The 18,267-nt window shown below is 42.7% G+C and overlaps 1 protein-coding gene across 1 annotated transcript in view; it reads right to left on the bottom strand.

Annotated features, from left to right (window-relative positions):
* The window catches only part of LOC135022950 (ATP-binding cassette sub-family C member 5-like), a 220,705-nt gene that overhangs the window by 120,084 nt on the left and 82,354 nt on the right, over positions 1–18,267 (bottom strand). The window contains exons 6-10 of the mRNA XM_063953356.1: positions 17,883–18,030; positions 14,339–14,487; positions 11,744–11,851; positions 6,335–6,661; positions 5,048–5,119 (exon numbers count right to left, since the gene is read on the bottom strand). Coding sequence (XP_063809426.1) covers positions 5,048–5,119; positions 6,335–6,661; positions 11,744–11,851; positions 14,339–14,487; positions 17,883–18,030 — 804 coding nt within the window. The remainder of the gene's footprint in view (positions 1–5,047; positions 5,120–6,334; positions 6,662–11,743; positions 11,852–14,338; positions 14,488–17,882; positions 18,031–18,267) is intronic.

The raw sequence follows: 18,267 nt of genomic DNA, 5'->3' as shown, positions 1-18,267 counted from the left end.
GATTGTATTCAACATATGGGTTTATTTGTATGTCACCTCTCCCCTCCCAATCAAGTTGATAGCATTTATTGCTATTACCCAGATATCATAACCCCTCAATGGTCCTGATTTTAACCAGACAGGAACAATTTATAGTGTCTAAATAGGACAGAGCTCAGTTATTTGAGGACAGTGTCTGTGGTTGAGAAGTTTTTCCCCAAAATGCTTGACCTCTGTTATTGAGAATTATGAGATTGTTTTGGGGCCCATATTAGTACAACATGACCTAATTGCCTTGTGGAATTACAGCATTTGTTGCTAATTTTGTACTGACAAGTCACTGCATTGATTTGTTTTACATACTGTACAACTCTCCCTGAATGTCAGGGAGACACCCTGAAATAGCAGCAATCTCCCTGACTCCCTGAAGAATGTAGCAATCTCCCTGATTACACCTTATCCCCATTAGGTAGCTTTTATATACCTGGGAAAAAGAAATCAGAGATACAGTATATACATTCAAATGGGGTAATCAGTGCCATTTCCCTGCATTGGTTGTAAGGCTCCATAGTCCCTATGGCTAAATGCATTTTTCTCGTGGCCACTTAATATAGAACCACATGTAAGTAGAAGACCATACACGAGCAAGCCATAAAAAAGTATCATTGTGTTCTTTACAACAAGTAGATCTTACTGAGCAACAGCTGCAACAATGCTCAGGCGCAGTACTACACATCTACTTTAATGCCGCACTCATACAGTAGGTGTTGCTCACACAATCTCCCGGAAATGGATTTTCAAAAGTTGGCAAGTAACTTGGTTTAGCTGTATTTCTTATACATTGCCAGCCGCACATGACAGGGACAATGTCCAGCTTGGCCACCCAAGTAGCTGGGTGTAAGTGGGGTTTGTATGTAAGGCTGTAAGCTGACTGCACACACAGGAGGAAAGTGCCATCCTCTGATGTGCCAACATTGCTGGTAAGAATACCAGTTTCAATAGACATTGACATTGCAGTCAGTTTAGAGTCATGTATACTGCTATATTGCAGCTATACAACTAGTAACAAGTGTGGGCTTAACAATAAGATGGCAGGCTTTTCTGCTAGTGATGTATTTTCAGCTATCCTCTTCACTGACGGCATTGCAGGATGCAAAAATACATATAAAATACAGTAACAAAAATACAATAGAAAAGCCTCAGTTATTCTGAACATTACACAGTATAAGTGGTCCAATAATAAGGAGTTGCATAATGCAGTTGCAAGAGTAAAACAGATAACATAACCACCAATTACTCAACAAATGACACAACAGCAGTGGTCAGGAATGCCCAGAGCTCCCCATCCTGCCTCTATGGTGTTGCCACTTTTACCATCAGCGATTGAAAAAAGTAGCAGCTACTAGCAACCTGTGCTCTGTCAGCAGCCAGTATTTATTGAAATATTTAAAGTATTTATAGTTTAATCTTTAACAGCCCTGACATATAGTAGCATTCGGTCCTGTGACAGCACAAAATAAGTCCAGTTGTCAAACCCTCTATGTGGTTACATCTACTTGACTAATCTCTCAGTCCCCCAAACTAACTTATTAACATAAAAAAACAACCACCACACATACATACATACATACATACATACATACATACATACATACATACAAATATACATATGTGCACTTATCTAGTCCCCAGAGATTTCTACATTGATTTATTTTCATTTCCGCCTGTCTTCTAGCATGATCTGAAGCTCAAGTGCAACTGGGTTATGCAGCAAGACAATGATACAAAGTGCAAGAGAAAGTCCACCTCTGAATGGCTCAAAATAAACAAAATTAAGCTTTAGGAGTGGCCTAGTCAAAGCCTGACATGAATCCAATTGAGATGCTGTGGTAGGACCTTATACTGGCAGTTCATGCTTGAAAAACCCACTAATGTGACTTAATTAAAGCAACTCTGCAAAAGAAGAGTGTGCCAAAGATTCTCCGCAGTGATGTGAAAGACTGATCTCCAGTAACTGGAAGTGCTGGGTTGCAGTTGTTGCTGCTAAAGATGGCGCAACCAGTTATTAAGTTTAGGGGGGGATTTCTTTTTTCACATGGGTGATATAGATAACGTATTTCTTCACTAAATGAAATGATAATAAAAAGCTGTTTTGTTTGTTTATTCAGATTTTTATATTCAATTCAATTAGTGCAGTTTTTTCGACTGGCACATATCGCCCCGCTTTTAGGTCTTATTCAATGCCCATGCTGTTTTTTCGACTGGTCGAAAAATCCGGCACTGGTGAAAACCACTTGTATCAGTGAATTCGCCGCTGATACACGTGTTTTGGTGAATTTGCAGGCGTTTTCATCCATTTTTGGCGCAATCTTCGCTCATACTGATTCAACAAAAAAACTGTGAAATGGCATGGGTGAAAATGGATTAAAAAATGGGCCAAAATGCCTGCAATTGAAAACCCTGTGTCGAATTAGTGCCATTTTAACTTAATTGAATACCCCTCTTAGTGTGACAAATATGCACAATTATATTAAATCGGAAAGCAGGCTTAAACTATATCACGCCACTGTAAGGACTTATGAGGGGTCAGCTAGGTCTTGTGTGCATACCAGGACATCCTCTTGTGTGAGGATTGCTGTGTAGACATCACAACATTTAATATTTATATTTTCACTGTAATGATAAATGCATATCCCTTTTACCATAGTGCGTATGGACATGCAGAAGTACGATATTATGTCATAATTTGCTATAATGACAAGCTAAATTACTATAGCTGAAATTTTTAATGAACATATTAGTTTTGCTAAACAATAGCCTGTGATATACTGTATATGACCATGTTTCAAGGGTGTTTCAAGGATTTCCAGAACTGAGCAGAAATTAATTAATCACACTAAGCCACATCCAGTATTAATAATGTAGCTATTCTGCATATTCAGGGTGCCCTAAAATAATAACCTGTTATTTGTACTTGAGGAGAGCACAGACCTAATTTGGTGATGTAAGTGTACCAGTAGTAGAATGACACAGCTATGTAGGTTATCTATTTTAACATTCAGATGTTTGTGCTAGTGAAGATTACAGTGCATGAAAAGGATGACCTTGCAGAAAAGAGTTTCCATATGCTGGTGTGTACATTTTGACTTCACAACAGCTTGTAAAGTCAATAAGAGCTTAAGGGGGAGATGTACTAAGCAGTGATAAAAGTGGAGAAGTGAGCCAGTCGAGAAGTTGCTCATGGCAACCAATCAGCATTGACGTAACATTTATAATTTGCATACTAGTATACAGAGCAGCTGATTGGTTGCCATGGGCAACTTCTCTACTGGCTCACTTCTCCACTTTTATCACTGCTTAGTACTTGTCCCAAGTTACATACACACTTTTTTTTTTTGTGGGAAACAAAATTAGCAAAGTTAATTTTGGGGTTGGAACTCCTCAATCAGTCATTTAGCCAATTTGGGCAAATACTGTAGCTCACTGTCAGTCAGTCAGTTACATAGGGGAGAATTTAATTAGCTGCTGTGAATTAACGCAACTAATTTCAAATGATGTCAATAGCTGGCAATGGGGCTAATTCAGTAAGGATAGCAAATTCTGCTAATCAGCAGAATTTGCTATCCTTTTGGTCGCATGCTGGGGGCCGCCCATCGCTGGGCAAGGCTGCCCAGCATACTGAATGGCACCTCCCCCTTCAACAAGCAGAAATTGCGATCGCTTCGCAATTTATGCTTGTCAGCAGAAACTAAAGATGACTCCTGCCGGCGTAGCTTAGCTGCGGCCGCAGGAGTCCCGGCGCCATCTTACCCATCACGGAGGCTTCATGTGATGTCACGCAGCCACCACGACTACGCCCCCGATGCGCCCCCATACGGGGTGTCTGCTGCTGCAGGGCTGTGTGTGTTTGTGCTGCAGGTGTGTGCTTGTTCTGTGGGTATGTGTGCTGCTGGGGTGCGTGCATGCTGCAGGGAGGGGCAGGGGTAATGCTCAGGGTTTGCCAACACATCTACTGGTGGGGGCCCCCACAACTTCATTGCCCCTGAGACCCCACCAGCCTTTGTTGGATAGAAACAGAAGAGGCTTTTTGACCACTGGAACAGATACCGTCCACCTCACTGCCACCAGCATCCTTCCCACACGAGCTGCAGCCTCTGTCCCGCGACGGCCGCAGGTACCGTCCACCTTATCGCCACCAGCATCCTTCCCGCACCGGCTGCCAGCCTCTGTCCCGCGTCGGCGGCAGGGGCTGGCCACCTCATTGCTGTCAGGTTCCATCCCGCCGCTGCCTTCAACATCGCAGGGACCACCTCCAATTACAGGAGGGACCAGCCACCTTAGCGCCGCCAGGCTCCATCCCTCACAGGCTGCAAGGACCGCAGGGACCTGCCACACCTTCAACGCCGCAGGGACCTGCCACTCACCGCCTCCTTCCCGATCCAGCTACAGGAGCCAGGGACCACCTCACAACGCTGCAAGCTCCAGTCGCAGGGCACATATGGAGCTGTGCAGCACACATGCACTACTCCAGTAACATAGCGGGCTCCAGCTTGTCGGACAATCCGTGGAGACCACTTAGGTGGTCAACTATTGTCCCTCATACACTTAAGATATGTGGGGGTGTGAGAGCGAGAGAGAAGTGATGGAGAGCGAGATGTGAGGATGCAAGAGAGAAGTGATGGAGAGCGAGATGTGAGGGTGCATGTTTTGAGTAAAAAAAAAAAAACTGAAGTACTGTAGGCAGGCACTGTCCGCCTACTTTGGTGACACCACAAGTTGGACAGAAGTTGGCAGGTTAGTTGGTCTGATGACAAGTTGGTTAGATGTGTGGAGCACTGATAAAAAGTTGGTTAGATGTGTGGAGCACTGTTTTAGTTGAACAGGCAAGTTGGATGGTTGGAAGTTTGGAAAAAAGTTGGTCTGAAGTTGGTATGATGTATGGCTAGCATAAGTCACATGTGACTAATCCTTCACTGACAAGTAGAACCAAATACTTGGTGGAAGAACATTAGATGATCTGACAGTAAAGCTGCCATATTTCACTGTAAATACAAAGAAGTATACATACCTGGCCCAGAATGGATAGAATCAGAGAACTTTTCCCACACCCAACACCTCCACACACTCCTACAAGTTTGCCCTGTGAAAAAAAAAGAAGATAATGATGTAAAAATAAGGATTTTTTTTCCTCCTTTTGGCTACTATTGCCCTATACAACAACATAAGTGCTAATATGGCGTTTAGTAGAATATAAAATGAGGATGTAGAAATACATTATAATTTTCAGCAAATACAGGAATTATGATTTTAAAGATTTATAATCAAGACTTTATCATAATTTTCTAAAACTCTGCCAGATAAAATAATTTAGTATGTGTTAAGAAAAGGATAGGGTATTTTACTATAGTAATTGTTAGCCATGTGACATTAATAAATGTTTATAATATTTTTTACTTAAAATGGAATATAGCTTACCTAACATGCTTTACCAATTCACAATATAATCTTCTTTACAGCAAGCCTTGAAACCTGATGGCTTTGTTTTAATAGATAAGCTACCTCAAACAGAGGGGTCGATCCTATTAGCCACAATGATTTTGCGGGTGCGAATCGTATAAAAATTGATAAGCGATACTAATTATTATTTATTTGCTTTTACTGAAAACACTTTTAGGTCTGTTTCTTTGATTTGTTGTATTACTTACCTTCTCAGGCTTGGAGGTTGCTACCCTACGCTACAGCTGCTCCAATCCTATGAGCAACGCCACTATTGGATAATTTCATAGGTTTTTTTTTAATCAAACAGAAGTTAGTGTGTCTCACAAATTATAGGGCAAACTAATGTGAAATGTTGCCTCTTATGATATTATAGTTTGTGATATCCTAATTTTGGTACTGCACCTACTGACACACTATAGTGTATCATGTTTGCAATTCAGGCTTATACTATATGGAAGCCCAGAAAATGTAATGATGGTGACTTCTTGTACCATGGCCATTCCATCCACAAACTGACTATGTTTACCCTGGGAGCAGGGCAGTAGAAAGCCTGGCTGAGGGTGTGGCCTAATCACAGGAGGCGTGGCCATGCACCATTTGAAAAAAATAAAAAAGTACTTTAAGCACCCCCCTGGCCACACTGCAGCACAGCGCACAGCAGTGTGTACTGGGCTGAGGAGAATAACTGCAGCTGCTGCCAGATAAGGTGGTGGTGGTGGGGTTCCTGGGCCCCTCCACTAGACCTGAGTCCAGGTAATTAGTACCCCCCCTCCCCCCCCCCCCCCCCCCTCCATGCACCTCTCTACGTCACTGCCGGGGAGAGTGACTAAAAGCTCGGCTAGACTATGTAACTTACCTTCTTTAAAGTGAAACTGATATTAAGAAGCACAGGAGGACTCAGAAGCAAAGGTATATCCAATGTGGATGCTTGTTTTTCTTTAGTGGCCTGGAACACATGATTGCCGTTTGGTAAGCATGGGACCTCTTGGCGATACAATGGGACAGACTTGTGGATATGGTTCTGGTTATCTACATTATCTTCTGAAGTGTGGTGCCCACATGTGGCCAGTGATGCTAGTACTTCAGACCTCCATGTGAAGTAAGCCCCTCTGAACTCAACAATGATGTCTGTTTTTACTTTCTTATTAATACTTGTATCAATTTCTTCCATCAAGAACAGCCTCTGTAAATAGGAAATGTAATGTAACATGGAACTGAAATTGAACAAAGTATTCAGTGGATTTATTCCATGTTTAATTTAAGTCTATACATACACCAGATTTTTGGGTTGCAAACAGCATAACATTAACACACAGGTGGAAAAGACAACATATAACAGTATAAAGAGGAAAATATAGGATTTGCCTACAGCCATAGTTGGTTTTTTGTTTGCATAACCTACTGACATAAGTAAAACACATTGGGGGTCATTCAGAGTTGTTCGCTCGTTGCCGATTTTCGCAACGGAGCGATTAAGGCAAAAATGCGCATGCGCATGGTTCGCAGTGCGCATGCGGTTTAGTATTTTACCACAAAACTTAGTAGATTTACTCACGCCCGAACGAAGATTTTTCATCGTTGAAGTGATCGGAGTGTGATTGACAGAAAGTGGGTGTTTCTGGGCGGAAACTGGCCGTTTTCTGGGAGTGTGCGGAAAAACGCAGGCGTGCCAGGGAAAAACGCGGGAGTGTCTGGAGAAACGGGGGAGTGGCTGGCCGGACGCTGGGCGTGTGTGTGACGTCAAACCAGGAACGAAGCGGCCTGAGCTGATCGCTATTTGTGAGTAGGTCTGGAGCTACTCAGAAAATGCTAAGAAATTTATTTTCGCTATTCTGCGAATCTTTCGTTCGCAATTCTGCTAAGCAAAGATACACTCCCAGAGGGCGGCGGCTTAGCGTGTGCAATGCTGCTAAAAGCAGCTAGCGAGCGTACAACTCGGAATCACCCCCATTATTCTAATACCTGCTCAGACCATTACTCTATTGAACATAAGTTAACCAATACGGTCTTATTCCTGATACAAGCAACTGTGCAGCTGTTGCCTGGCCACTGGGGTGTATATAGTCTCACTATGGAACCAACTCAGATTAAAAGTGGATGCAACAATATCTAAGAATAATGAAGCTTGTTTACAAGAAAATGTTACCCCAGATTGCGGCTAACAAGCCAGGGGTGCAGCCTTTAAAACAATGCAGTAATTTCCATAGAATCTAACAAAAATGATTGTGTGAACTGCTTATTCCACTTTTATTGATAGCACTGCCACTATGCAATTTTATCTAATTTATTGTGTATTAATATGTGCATTTCTAAAAACAATAAACACAATAATTTAATGAGCCACTAAATCCTAAAACTGACTTACCTTAAAGGTAAACTAAACAGCAAAGTGTTAAATTGACTTTTCACTGCAGCTCTCTTAAAAATGGAAATTGGTTACTTCCCCCACTCCACTAAATACAACATAAGCCCCTTTTACATCTTTAGGACAGTGAAGCTCCTCCCTCCAAACTTGGCAGCTTGCTGTAAAAAGGTGAAAGATACTATCACATCATTATTTCATACGTGCCAACTTCTTATGTCCTCCACCCGGGAGTCAGATCCCAGAGGGGAAGTCCTAATTGGATGTCCAGGGATGCTGGTGATGTGATCAAGGCCGGCTCCAGACCTACTGGCACCCTGAGCAAAAAATTTAGAAGCGCCCCCTACCCCTCTAATGCGCGCGCCAAAGGTGCGCGCACTCCTGGGAAAGTGGGCGTGGCTTCGCAACTTTATATTATCAAACTCTATATATTTATTTTCACACCCCCTCTACACACACAATTAGCAGCCTTACACATAATGCCCACAGTAGCGTTCTTTACATATAATGTCCCCAGTATAGTCTCAGATACACAAAATGTTCCAGTAACATGCTACACTTACGCCCCCAACAGTGCAGTGCCAGATGCACATATGCCCCCCGCAGTGCAATGCCATATACACATTATATGCCCCCAGCAGTGCCATACCAGATACACATTATATGCCCCCACAGTGCTGCAAGATACACTAATGCCCCCACAGTGCTACCAGGTACACATTATATTCCCCCACAGTGCTGCCAGATACACAAATGCCCCCACAGTGCTGCTACATACACATTATATGCCCCCAGCAGTGCTGCCAGATACAAAAATGCCCCCACAGTACTGCTACATACACATTATATGCCCCCAGCAGTGCTGCCAGATACACTAATGCCCCCACAGTGCTACCAGATACACATTATATGCCCCCACAGTGATGCCAGATACACTAATGCCCCCACAGTGCTACCAGATACACATTATATGCCCCCACAGTGCTGCCAGATACACTAATGCCCCCACAGTGCTACCAGATACACATTATATGCCCTCAGCAGTGCTGCCAGATACACATTATATGCCCCCACAGTACTGCCAGATACACAAATGCCACCACAGTGCTGCCAGATACACAAATGACCCCACAGTGCTGCCAGATACACATTAAATGCCCCCAGTGCTGCCAGATACACAAATGCACACAGTGCTGCCAGATACACAAATGCACACAGTGCTGCCAGATACACAAATGCACACAGTGCTGCCAGATACACAAATGCCCACATGCTGCCAGATACAAAAATACCCCCCCAGTGCTGCCAGATACACAAATGCCCCTACAGTGCTGCCAGATACACATTAAATGCACCCCCCCCCCCCCGAGTGCTGCCAGATACACAAATGCCCACAGTGCTGCCAGATACACAAATGCCCACAGTGCTGCGCTGCCAGATACACATTATATGCCCACACAATGCTGCCAGATACACTAATGCCCCTACTGTGCTGCACTGCCAGATACACAAATGCCCCCACAGTGCTGCACTGCCAGATACACAAATGCCCCCACAGTGCTGCACTGCCAGATACTCAAATGCTCCCACAGTGCTGCACTGCCAGACACTCAAATGCCCCCACAGTGCTGCACTGCCAGATACTCAAATGCTCCCACAGTGCTGCACTGACAGATACACAAATGCCCCCACTGTGCTGCGCTGCCAGATACACAAATGTCCCCACAGTGCTGCGCTGCCAGATACACAAATGCCCTCACAGTGCTGCGCTGCCATATACACAAATGACCCCACAGTTCTGCGCTGCCAGATACACAAATGCCCCCACAGTTCTGCGCTGCCAGATACACAAATGCCCCCAGTGCCATGATAACCAGATCCCAGTGCAGTGGGGATGTGTGGTGCGCAGTGTGCTGAGGTCTGGGAGCTTCACACCCGGCACCTCAGCTACATGCAGGCAGAGAGCTATGGCAGCAGGGACAAGCGTCCCGAGTTGCCGTACTCCCATCCCGCCCTCAACCCTGGACTCACTCACCGCGATCATGATATCTGGTCCGCGGCGTGGCTCTCCCCCCGTTCCCGGCCGCCATTCATCTCAAACATGGCGCCGGTCCGTGAGCCAATCAAAGCTTGCGGCCCAGCAGCCAATCAGGAGCCGGCTGTGGGCTCTGATTGGCTGACAGACGGCACCATATTAGAAATGGGCAGCCGCCCTTAAATAGCTGGCGCCCTGTTCGGCCGCTCCAGTCGAACGTGTCTGCAGCCGGCCCTGGATGTGATCTGTATCACCGCAGCCCTGCCCACTCAGTGCAGTGCAGAAATTTGCGCATGGTGCAGTAAAGGTCAGGGTCTCAATGAGGTGAATCCTGATATAAAGCTGCAGCAGTGCCCACTTCACTGGTAAAATGGCCAGGATTAGGGAAACTGATCTACTCTGCAGGAGAACTTCCTGGAATTTTGGTATCTCCTGGATATTCCTGGAGTAAGCATGAATTATCGATACAGTATATAAATGTCACAATTACTTTATTTATGTTATTTATCCCCACAATATATTATTCTGAGTTATATTAATGTGAAATAGTGGACATCTGTTAGACTGTCAGCAGCCTAGCCCAGTGTCCGTGAGCTGCTGACTCATTCTTCAAGAATCAGAAACAGGTGGAACCTGTTCCTACTGCATGCAGTATTAAACATTCACCTTTTTTATGACATTACTAATTAGGCTCTGGAAAGGGTGACTATTTGAGCATTTAAAAGGATATATGTAGTTAAACAAAATAATATATAAAAAATCTAAACTACTTTAAGCGATTTTCCAAATATTTATTATCAAGCAATGGCCCTCATTCCGAGTTGATGGCTAGCTGCCGTTGTTCGCAGCGCAGCAATCAGGCTAAAAATCGGCACTTCTGCGCATGCGTACGGTGCGCACTGCACATGCACGACGTACTTTCACAAAAGCCGATGCAGTTTTACACAAGCTCTAGAGACGCTTTTCAGTCGCACTGCTGGATGCAGAGTGATTGACAGGAAGTGGGTATTTCTGGGTGGTAACTGACCGTTTTCGGGGAGTGTGTGTAAAAACACAGGCGTGCCAGATAAAAACGCAGGAGTGGCTGGGGAAACGTAGGCGTGGCTGGCCGAACGCAGGGTGTGTTTGTGACGTCAAAGCAGGAACTAAACCATACTTGCATACCGGACCTTCTCCATGAGGGAGAAAATGCTCTGTTCCTGGACTTTCCTGGTAATGTATGATTGCCATCACCTGTGGTGAGCTAGTTAATTGATAAGAAAGGTGTCTCACCACAGGTGATGGCAATCATACATTACCAGGAAAGTCCAGGGACAGAGCATTTTCTCCCTCATGGAGAGGGTCAGGTAGGCAAGTATGAACTAAACAGACCGAAGTGATTGCAAGCTAGGAGTAGGTCTGGAGCTACTCAGAAACTGCACAATCTTTTTTTGTAGCCGATCTGCGATCCTTTCATTCGCACTTCTGCTAAGCTAAGATACACTCCCAGAGGGCGGCGGGTTAGCGTTTGCACTGCTGCTAAAAGCAGCTAGCGAGCAATCAGAATGAGGGACAATGTATTGTCTATGGTTATATGCACGTTTTACATCTATGTTAACTGGATAGTATATTGATTGTTAATATTTAAGTATATTGGTTGTCAGGTGAAAATAATAATGGTTTTAAGTATAAAAAATTATTTTATAAATTAAATTAATTAGAATAAAATAAATGTAAAATGCACTGTTGACTGTTTCCCTTATCTTATTGCTGCCTTGGTAAATTATATTTCTGCCATGCTTCTAGAAAGAAAGAAAAAATTCAAATACTCAAATGAACAGTTCAGGCATTTTAACACAGAAAAAATAAATAAAACATTATTTCCCCACCTGAAATCTAGAGATGGAAACTGAAGCTTCTGAAGCCGCTCTGACAGCAATAGGTATCATGTTGAGGGCTGACCTCATTGAATTGAACACAGTAACAACTGTAAATGCCTGCAATAAAAACAAAGAAACCAAAATAGGTAACACAAAAGGCGTATTATAATTTGGAGCAGCTTTCACCGCTACCGACATTCTGAATCATGTAAGGCATGTACTCAATGTAAGACATGCACTCAATGCACAACATAACACTCTTTTATCTAGCAGGCGGCATGTGTCTACAGCAGTAATGAGCAACAGGCGGCCAGCAGGTAGCTGTCTGGTGAGCTGTCACCTGCAGAAACCAGTACACAGTAGTGTAGTATATTCTCTTTGGACAACATATACTGGCTAACTTCTTATGTCCTCCACCCGGGAGTCAGATCCCAGAGGGGAAGTCCTAATTGGATGTCCAGGGATGGTAGTGACGTGATCTGCATCACCGCACCCCTTCCCACTCTGCGAAGTACAGCAATTTGCACATGGTGCAGCACAGGTCAGGGTCACAATGAGGTGAATCCTGAAATAAAGCTGCAGCAATGCCCACTTCACTGGGAAAGTGGCCAGGATTAGGGAAACTGATCTACAGTACTCTGCAGGAGAACTTCCTGGAATTTAGGTGTCTCCTGGAGTAAGTATGAATTATCTATACAGTATATAAACATACCTGTTACTTAATTTATATTATTAAAAAATTAAGCGGGGAGGTGTGACCCAATGGCATGTGACAGACATGTGGGGAATGTCAGCCTTTTAATAGGCCAAATAAATGAATCAGTCTGCAAAGGTTTAGTACAAGTAAACAGTCTGGGATGGCGTGTGCAACAACATTTTAGATATTGAGCCCGGTGCTGGTTGTTAAAATACGGGGGATCCCCTGTCATTTTTCCCCCCGTATTTTGGCAACCAGGACCGGCTCAAAGAGCCCGAGGCTGGTTATGCTTAGGAGGGGGGACCCCACGCAATTTTGTTTCGTTTTTTTTTTACTGTTTTTCCATAAAAAAATAATTATATATATATATATATATTTTTAAAAATATATAAATAATACTTGTGCCTCCTAAATAGACAAACCAAGTACCTAATCCCTTCTAATATAAATAGATATGCTATTACCAATAAAAAAACACACAAAAAAACATGTTTTTAAATTTTTTTATTAGATTCCGCCAGCAAAGTGTGGCGGATTAAAAATGACGAATTTACTGTCTAAAAGCACTGTTGTCGAATTTACAATCTTCAATTGAATATACTTTTGTCGAAATGCCGCATTTGTACCATTGCAGAAATATCGAATTTGACAAATGTCGAATTTCAAAAAGTCGAATTTGGAATGCCCGTTTTTTTGACGAAAAGTACTGTATTGCATTGTCGAAAAAAAAAAATTTTTTCGCGAAAATGTCCCGTTTTTCGACATTTTCGGGAATTCGACCGCAATTGCATATACCCCATAACCTCTGTAGGAGAGATGGCTTTGTAATGCCAACATTATGTTGTAAACTAAAGACAAAGATCCACGTAAAAACCATGATGTTTTTAAATAATAAGTTTAGTTTACAAAAACAAATAAATTAAATTTAGATAGGCATTTTTATTATGACAAAGAACTTTTTTTATTTATACAGCAACAGTTTTAGCATTTTGACTTTGAACTAATTTAGGGGCCAATTCAGTAAGTATTGTAAAAATTACAAATTTGCAAAAATTGCGACCATTCGCAAAATTGCGAAAGCACACCCAAACGGAAAAACTGCAACACTAATTTAATGTTACAAAAACAAGATGTGCAAATATTGCGAAGACCTTAAAAAATACGCATTATTTGCGTATAAATTTACAATTTTATGCATTTTTTGCTTACATGTTTCTGATGTTGGAATTTTTGCAAACAACTGTGTTTTAACCTCAAATATTGCACTACCTACTTTCCTGGCCAAAAAAAAAAAATGGTGTTGCTGTTCTTGAACATATATAACCAAATGTATGTGAGTATGTTTTGTTAACAAAAAACGTGTTGGTTGCTTAAAAAGCATTAAAAAACTGTTAGGAAGCTAAAAGACATTAAGCAGAATGAAGTGATTTGCGGTCTGAGGTGTGAGTTTCCTCAGCTGGGTGTAATGAAGCAATGATTGCAGTATACATCAAACAGTCTACAACTGAGGTCAGCTTGTGCAGATTTTAAAATAGACCTGTAGTCACTCAGAAACTGCACACCATAAATGTGCGTTCAGTTGTAAAAATTGCGTATGCACCGCCTACCGAACATCAGCATATGCCCCACAACACGCCCCTGCTCGTAGTTTTTGCGAGTCCAGACCTTTAGTATGCCCCCTACACGCCTACTTTTCATAGTGCATACGCAGTTTTTGCCTCGTCTCAGAAGTTGCATTTTTTTTTCTCAGTTTTTGTGGTATATGGTGCCGATTTTGCGATTTTCCGCATTTTCTGCGATTTTTGCTGAATTAGGCCCTTAATGTATTGTTTAACTAAAACGTGAGTTGCTAGCTAAGAAATGGTTGTGTCTTACCGTACACATATTTCAATTATTCAAATACACACCTGTGGCGCTGTCAGATCATATCCAAGAGCCATGTGCAATGTAAATGTGCACACGCTGGCAATCACTACCACCACAGGTGCTATGCCTGTCGTGATGCTCTGCACAAAGCCAGCTTTCTCCAGTAATGATCTCTCTGACCTTCTGGTGGCTACAAAAGAGGTGACAAACCAGATTATATATGCAGAGTATCTGAATTACAATATTCCTATTAACAGAAATCTGGCTAATTGCACACATGGCTTCATTTTAATATAGAAGCTAATGTAGTTTTTGCAACACTGATGTCTACTGTATTTTTACTGGAGTTAAGATGAAATCACAGGGGTAGAAGAAGACAGGCGATGATTTTACAGCACACAGAGCAGACTGAGTTCAGGGGGGATTCCAAAGTATTTCTGTTCTCTTAATCACGTGCAATGTGACTGTGGGTGCATAGATAGTAATATGACACTGTCAAACTTTACACATTTATGTTAAAATAATAATAAAAAATGAATGGCATTGCTGCTTTAACTTCGATTCAAATTGAGTCAAATTCAAATGATTACTAAATTAGGTGATGCTTTCCTACTTAGTGGCAAGAATGCTAACAAATGTGGGTAAGGTTGGCTTGGTCAGTGGGTGACTGGTTGTGGAAATATTTTGTCCTGATTTTTAAGGCTATTTTGCTGGGATGTATGGACATGTGACAAACTCCAGCCCTATATGCAACTTTTACACCTGATGAAACAAAATTATTAATTAGCACAGGATGTGGTCAGGATTCAAACAGTCAGGATCCTGATGGTCAAAATCTCGACAACGAAGTCCCGATGCTGAGAACGATGACGGATCCCCGAGATGAATACGAGGGTTAAGGTGTGTACACACGGTGAGATTTATCCTTGCGATTTTGACTATATAGTCGAAATCGCAATGAAAGTTAGTGCAAATTGCAAGGTGATACCGATGCGATACCGATACGCGGCTCCACGGGGTTGGTGTCGCAAGGCTAGATAGACTGTGCAGGCAAGTCAATTTTGACTATCTAGTAATAAGGTATAGTCAAAATTGGCACTTAGTCAAAACCGAACATAGCCAATATCGCTAGCACACATAGGGGGTCATTCAGATCTGATCACTGGGCTGCTAATTTTGCTGTCCTGCGTTCAGATAGTCGCTGCCCCCAAGGGGAGTGTATATTCGCCGTGCAAGTGTGCGTTCCTATGTGTACGTAGAGCTGCTAAAATTCACTTTGTGCAGTCTGTGCGCAACCCAGGGCTTACTCCTCCAGTGCAATAGAATCAGGCTGATCGGGGGCCGGAGCTGATGTCAGACACCCTCCATGAAAGCACTTGGACACACCTGCGTTTTTCCGGACACTCCCTGTAAACGCTCAGTTTCCACCCACAAATGTCCTTTTCCTGTTAATCACCTTGCGAATGCCAGTGCGATCGGATTTTTTGAACCACCACGTCGCTGACCGGCGATGCCCGTTGTTGTTGTCCGACGTTCCTGCGCATATCGGTGCATAAGCATGCGCTGTTCGAAAACACACAGCAGCGATCAGGTCTGAATGACCCCCCCTAGACAATATCGCATAGTCCATATCACGTAGTCAAAATCGAAGATAGCCAAAATCTTACCATGTGTATGCATCTTTAGGCACTAGAAGGAGTATTAGGATTAGGTTGCGGGGGATGGGGGATGTTAGGGTTACTCTGCGGGAGGGGATGGTCAGGTTTAGGGTGCGGGAGGAGGCGGTTAGAGATAGGCTATGGGAGGGGGGGGTAGCGGTAAAATACTTACCCAGAAGCGTAGGGTTTCAGGTGTCGGGATTCCAAACAGCAGGATCCCGACCGCCAGAATTTTATACCCGACCCTTTAGCACATAACACAGATAGGGGGACATGTACTAAGCAGTGATAAGAGCGGAGAAGTGAGCCAGTGGAGAAGTTGCCCCATCAACCAATCAGCAGCTCTGTATAATTTTATAGTATGCAAATTATAGATGTTACTTCAGTGCTGATTGGTTGCCATGGGCAACTTCTCCACTGGCTCACTTCTCTGCTCTTATCACTGCTTAGTAAATGTACCCCATAATTACATATAGTATTCTAGAGGAAGAATGGAACAATCTGTCACATTTTTTGTTCAGTAATTTCCCTCAATGCTGTCAGTAAATTACTCCCTTAGGTTCCAGAGATGCAACCCTCAATATCACTATAGAGTTCAAACTGAGCGGTTTATATAGTACAATACATAACCTGCACTTTCACACTGATACAGGGAAATAGGGAAATCTTGCAACATCAATAGTCATATTACAGTATCTGCAATGTCCTTGTAAGAGGGCAAGTCTTGTAAGCATCTCCTGTTTCAGACGTGATCTGCCACTCAGCACTGAGAGATCCTGTGTAAGATGGATCTCGTATTGGCTGGCATGTTAGCAGTCGTTAAATTCAGGTTGCATGTATTCAGTGTTGACATAAATATGAAAAATAAAAAACTTTAGTCTGGTTTATGGTCCCTAATTCTAGCAGATTTTTTTCCGTGTGTTGTCTACGTTCAATGAAAACATATGAAATGCCCATAGTTACATAATCAAGGTAAACAATTATTGTTTGTATGACCAACACAGAGAAATATGGTGTAGTCGTGTACTTGGTATAACGTACACTCAGGCCACAAAGGAATAAACAGAAGATACACAGGCATATTTATCAAAATTATTTTTACTAAAATGATATGAAACACCCTTTTCACACTATTTTAGTATCATATTAAATAATTCATTTAGTAATGTATTAAAGGGCTTTAGGAGCAGTTTTTTTTGTGAAAGACTACTCCAAGCCTCTTACTGTAGTTCACATTTTTTTTTTTTAAACAGATCACATTTCCCAGTCTTGTAGATAGCATTAAGCAGGGTTCTGCCCCTGTTAACTGGCTCCTGCTCTGCTCTGACAGACAGAGCAGAGCTCGGAGCTGTCCCCTGTGATCAGCTTTGTGGCCTAAATAGAGCACAAACTGATTACTGAAAAAAAAAAAAACATACCTGCAGCCAGGGGTCCAGTGATCGAAGAGTCTCTCCTCCGGTTAGCTGGTCACCAGACTTCTGCTCTGTGGCCCCGGTCAGCTTTGCCATAAACTGGCATCTCCCTTTACAGCATATGAGATGCCAGTTTACAGCACAGCTGCTCAGGGTCAAAGAGCAGGAGCCCGGCGAAGAGCTGACCGGAGGAGAGAATCACTGGGCTGGTAAGTATAAACAGAGGTGGGGGGCATCGCCACAAGTACCCTCCATACCCAGCGGCACATGCGCGGTACAATCTCAGGGTATTTTTCATAACGATAACGCTAAGAATTGCGAAAAACTAATTTGCAGGGAGAGAAGGCAAGCTCTGTCCCTGTATACGATAATTGATACTAAACATCCATGCAATGCATTCAATTATCGTATTGTGGATTGGGGCTAATTTATCACATCCTATCCGCATCTGAGATGCGGATTGTGATAACTATGCCCCATTACAAATCTGCAATACATACCAATCTGATACCAACCTTGAATATTGTGTATGAAAGCTTTCTCCCACACATACATCTTAATAAACCGAATACTGGTTAGGATTTCATTCATAATCCGCACTCTTCGGTCTGTGAATACTATGCACTTTTTTCTAAAGTATGATGTAAGTTTTGATGCCAGCATCTGCAGGTAAACAAAAAGTCATACCACAGATACATTGTAATTACATTATTTTATACAGGTTGAATTTCCCTTATCCGAAAATACGACATTCAAAATATTCCGCAATCCAACATTTTTTGAGCACGACTTAGATAATGAAACCTTTTCTTTCTGATGGTTCAGTGTACACAAACTTTGTTTATTGCACACATTATTAAAGATATTATATAAAATGACCTTCAGGCTGTGTGTGTAAGG

Source organism: Pseudophryne corroboree, chromosome 2 (genome assembly GCF_028390025.1).
Source record: "Pseudophryne corroboree isolate aPseCor3 chromosome 2, aPseCor3.hap2, whole genome shotgun sequence".
In the NCBI taxonomy this organism is placed as follows: domain Eukaryota; kingdom Metazoa; phylum Chordata; class Amphibia; order Anura; family Myobatrachidae; genus Pseudophryne; species Pseudophryne corroboree.
Note: the sequence above shows the minus strand (reverse complement) of the source record. Positions and strands in the feature narration are given on the sequence as shown.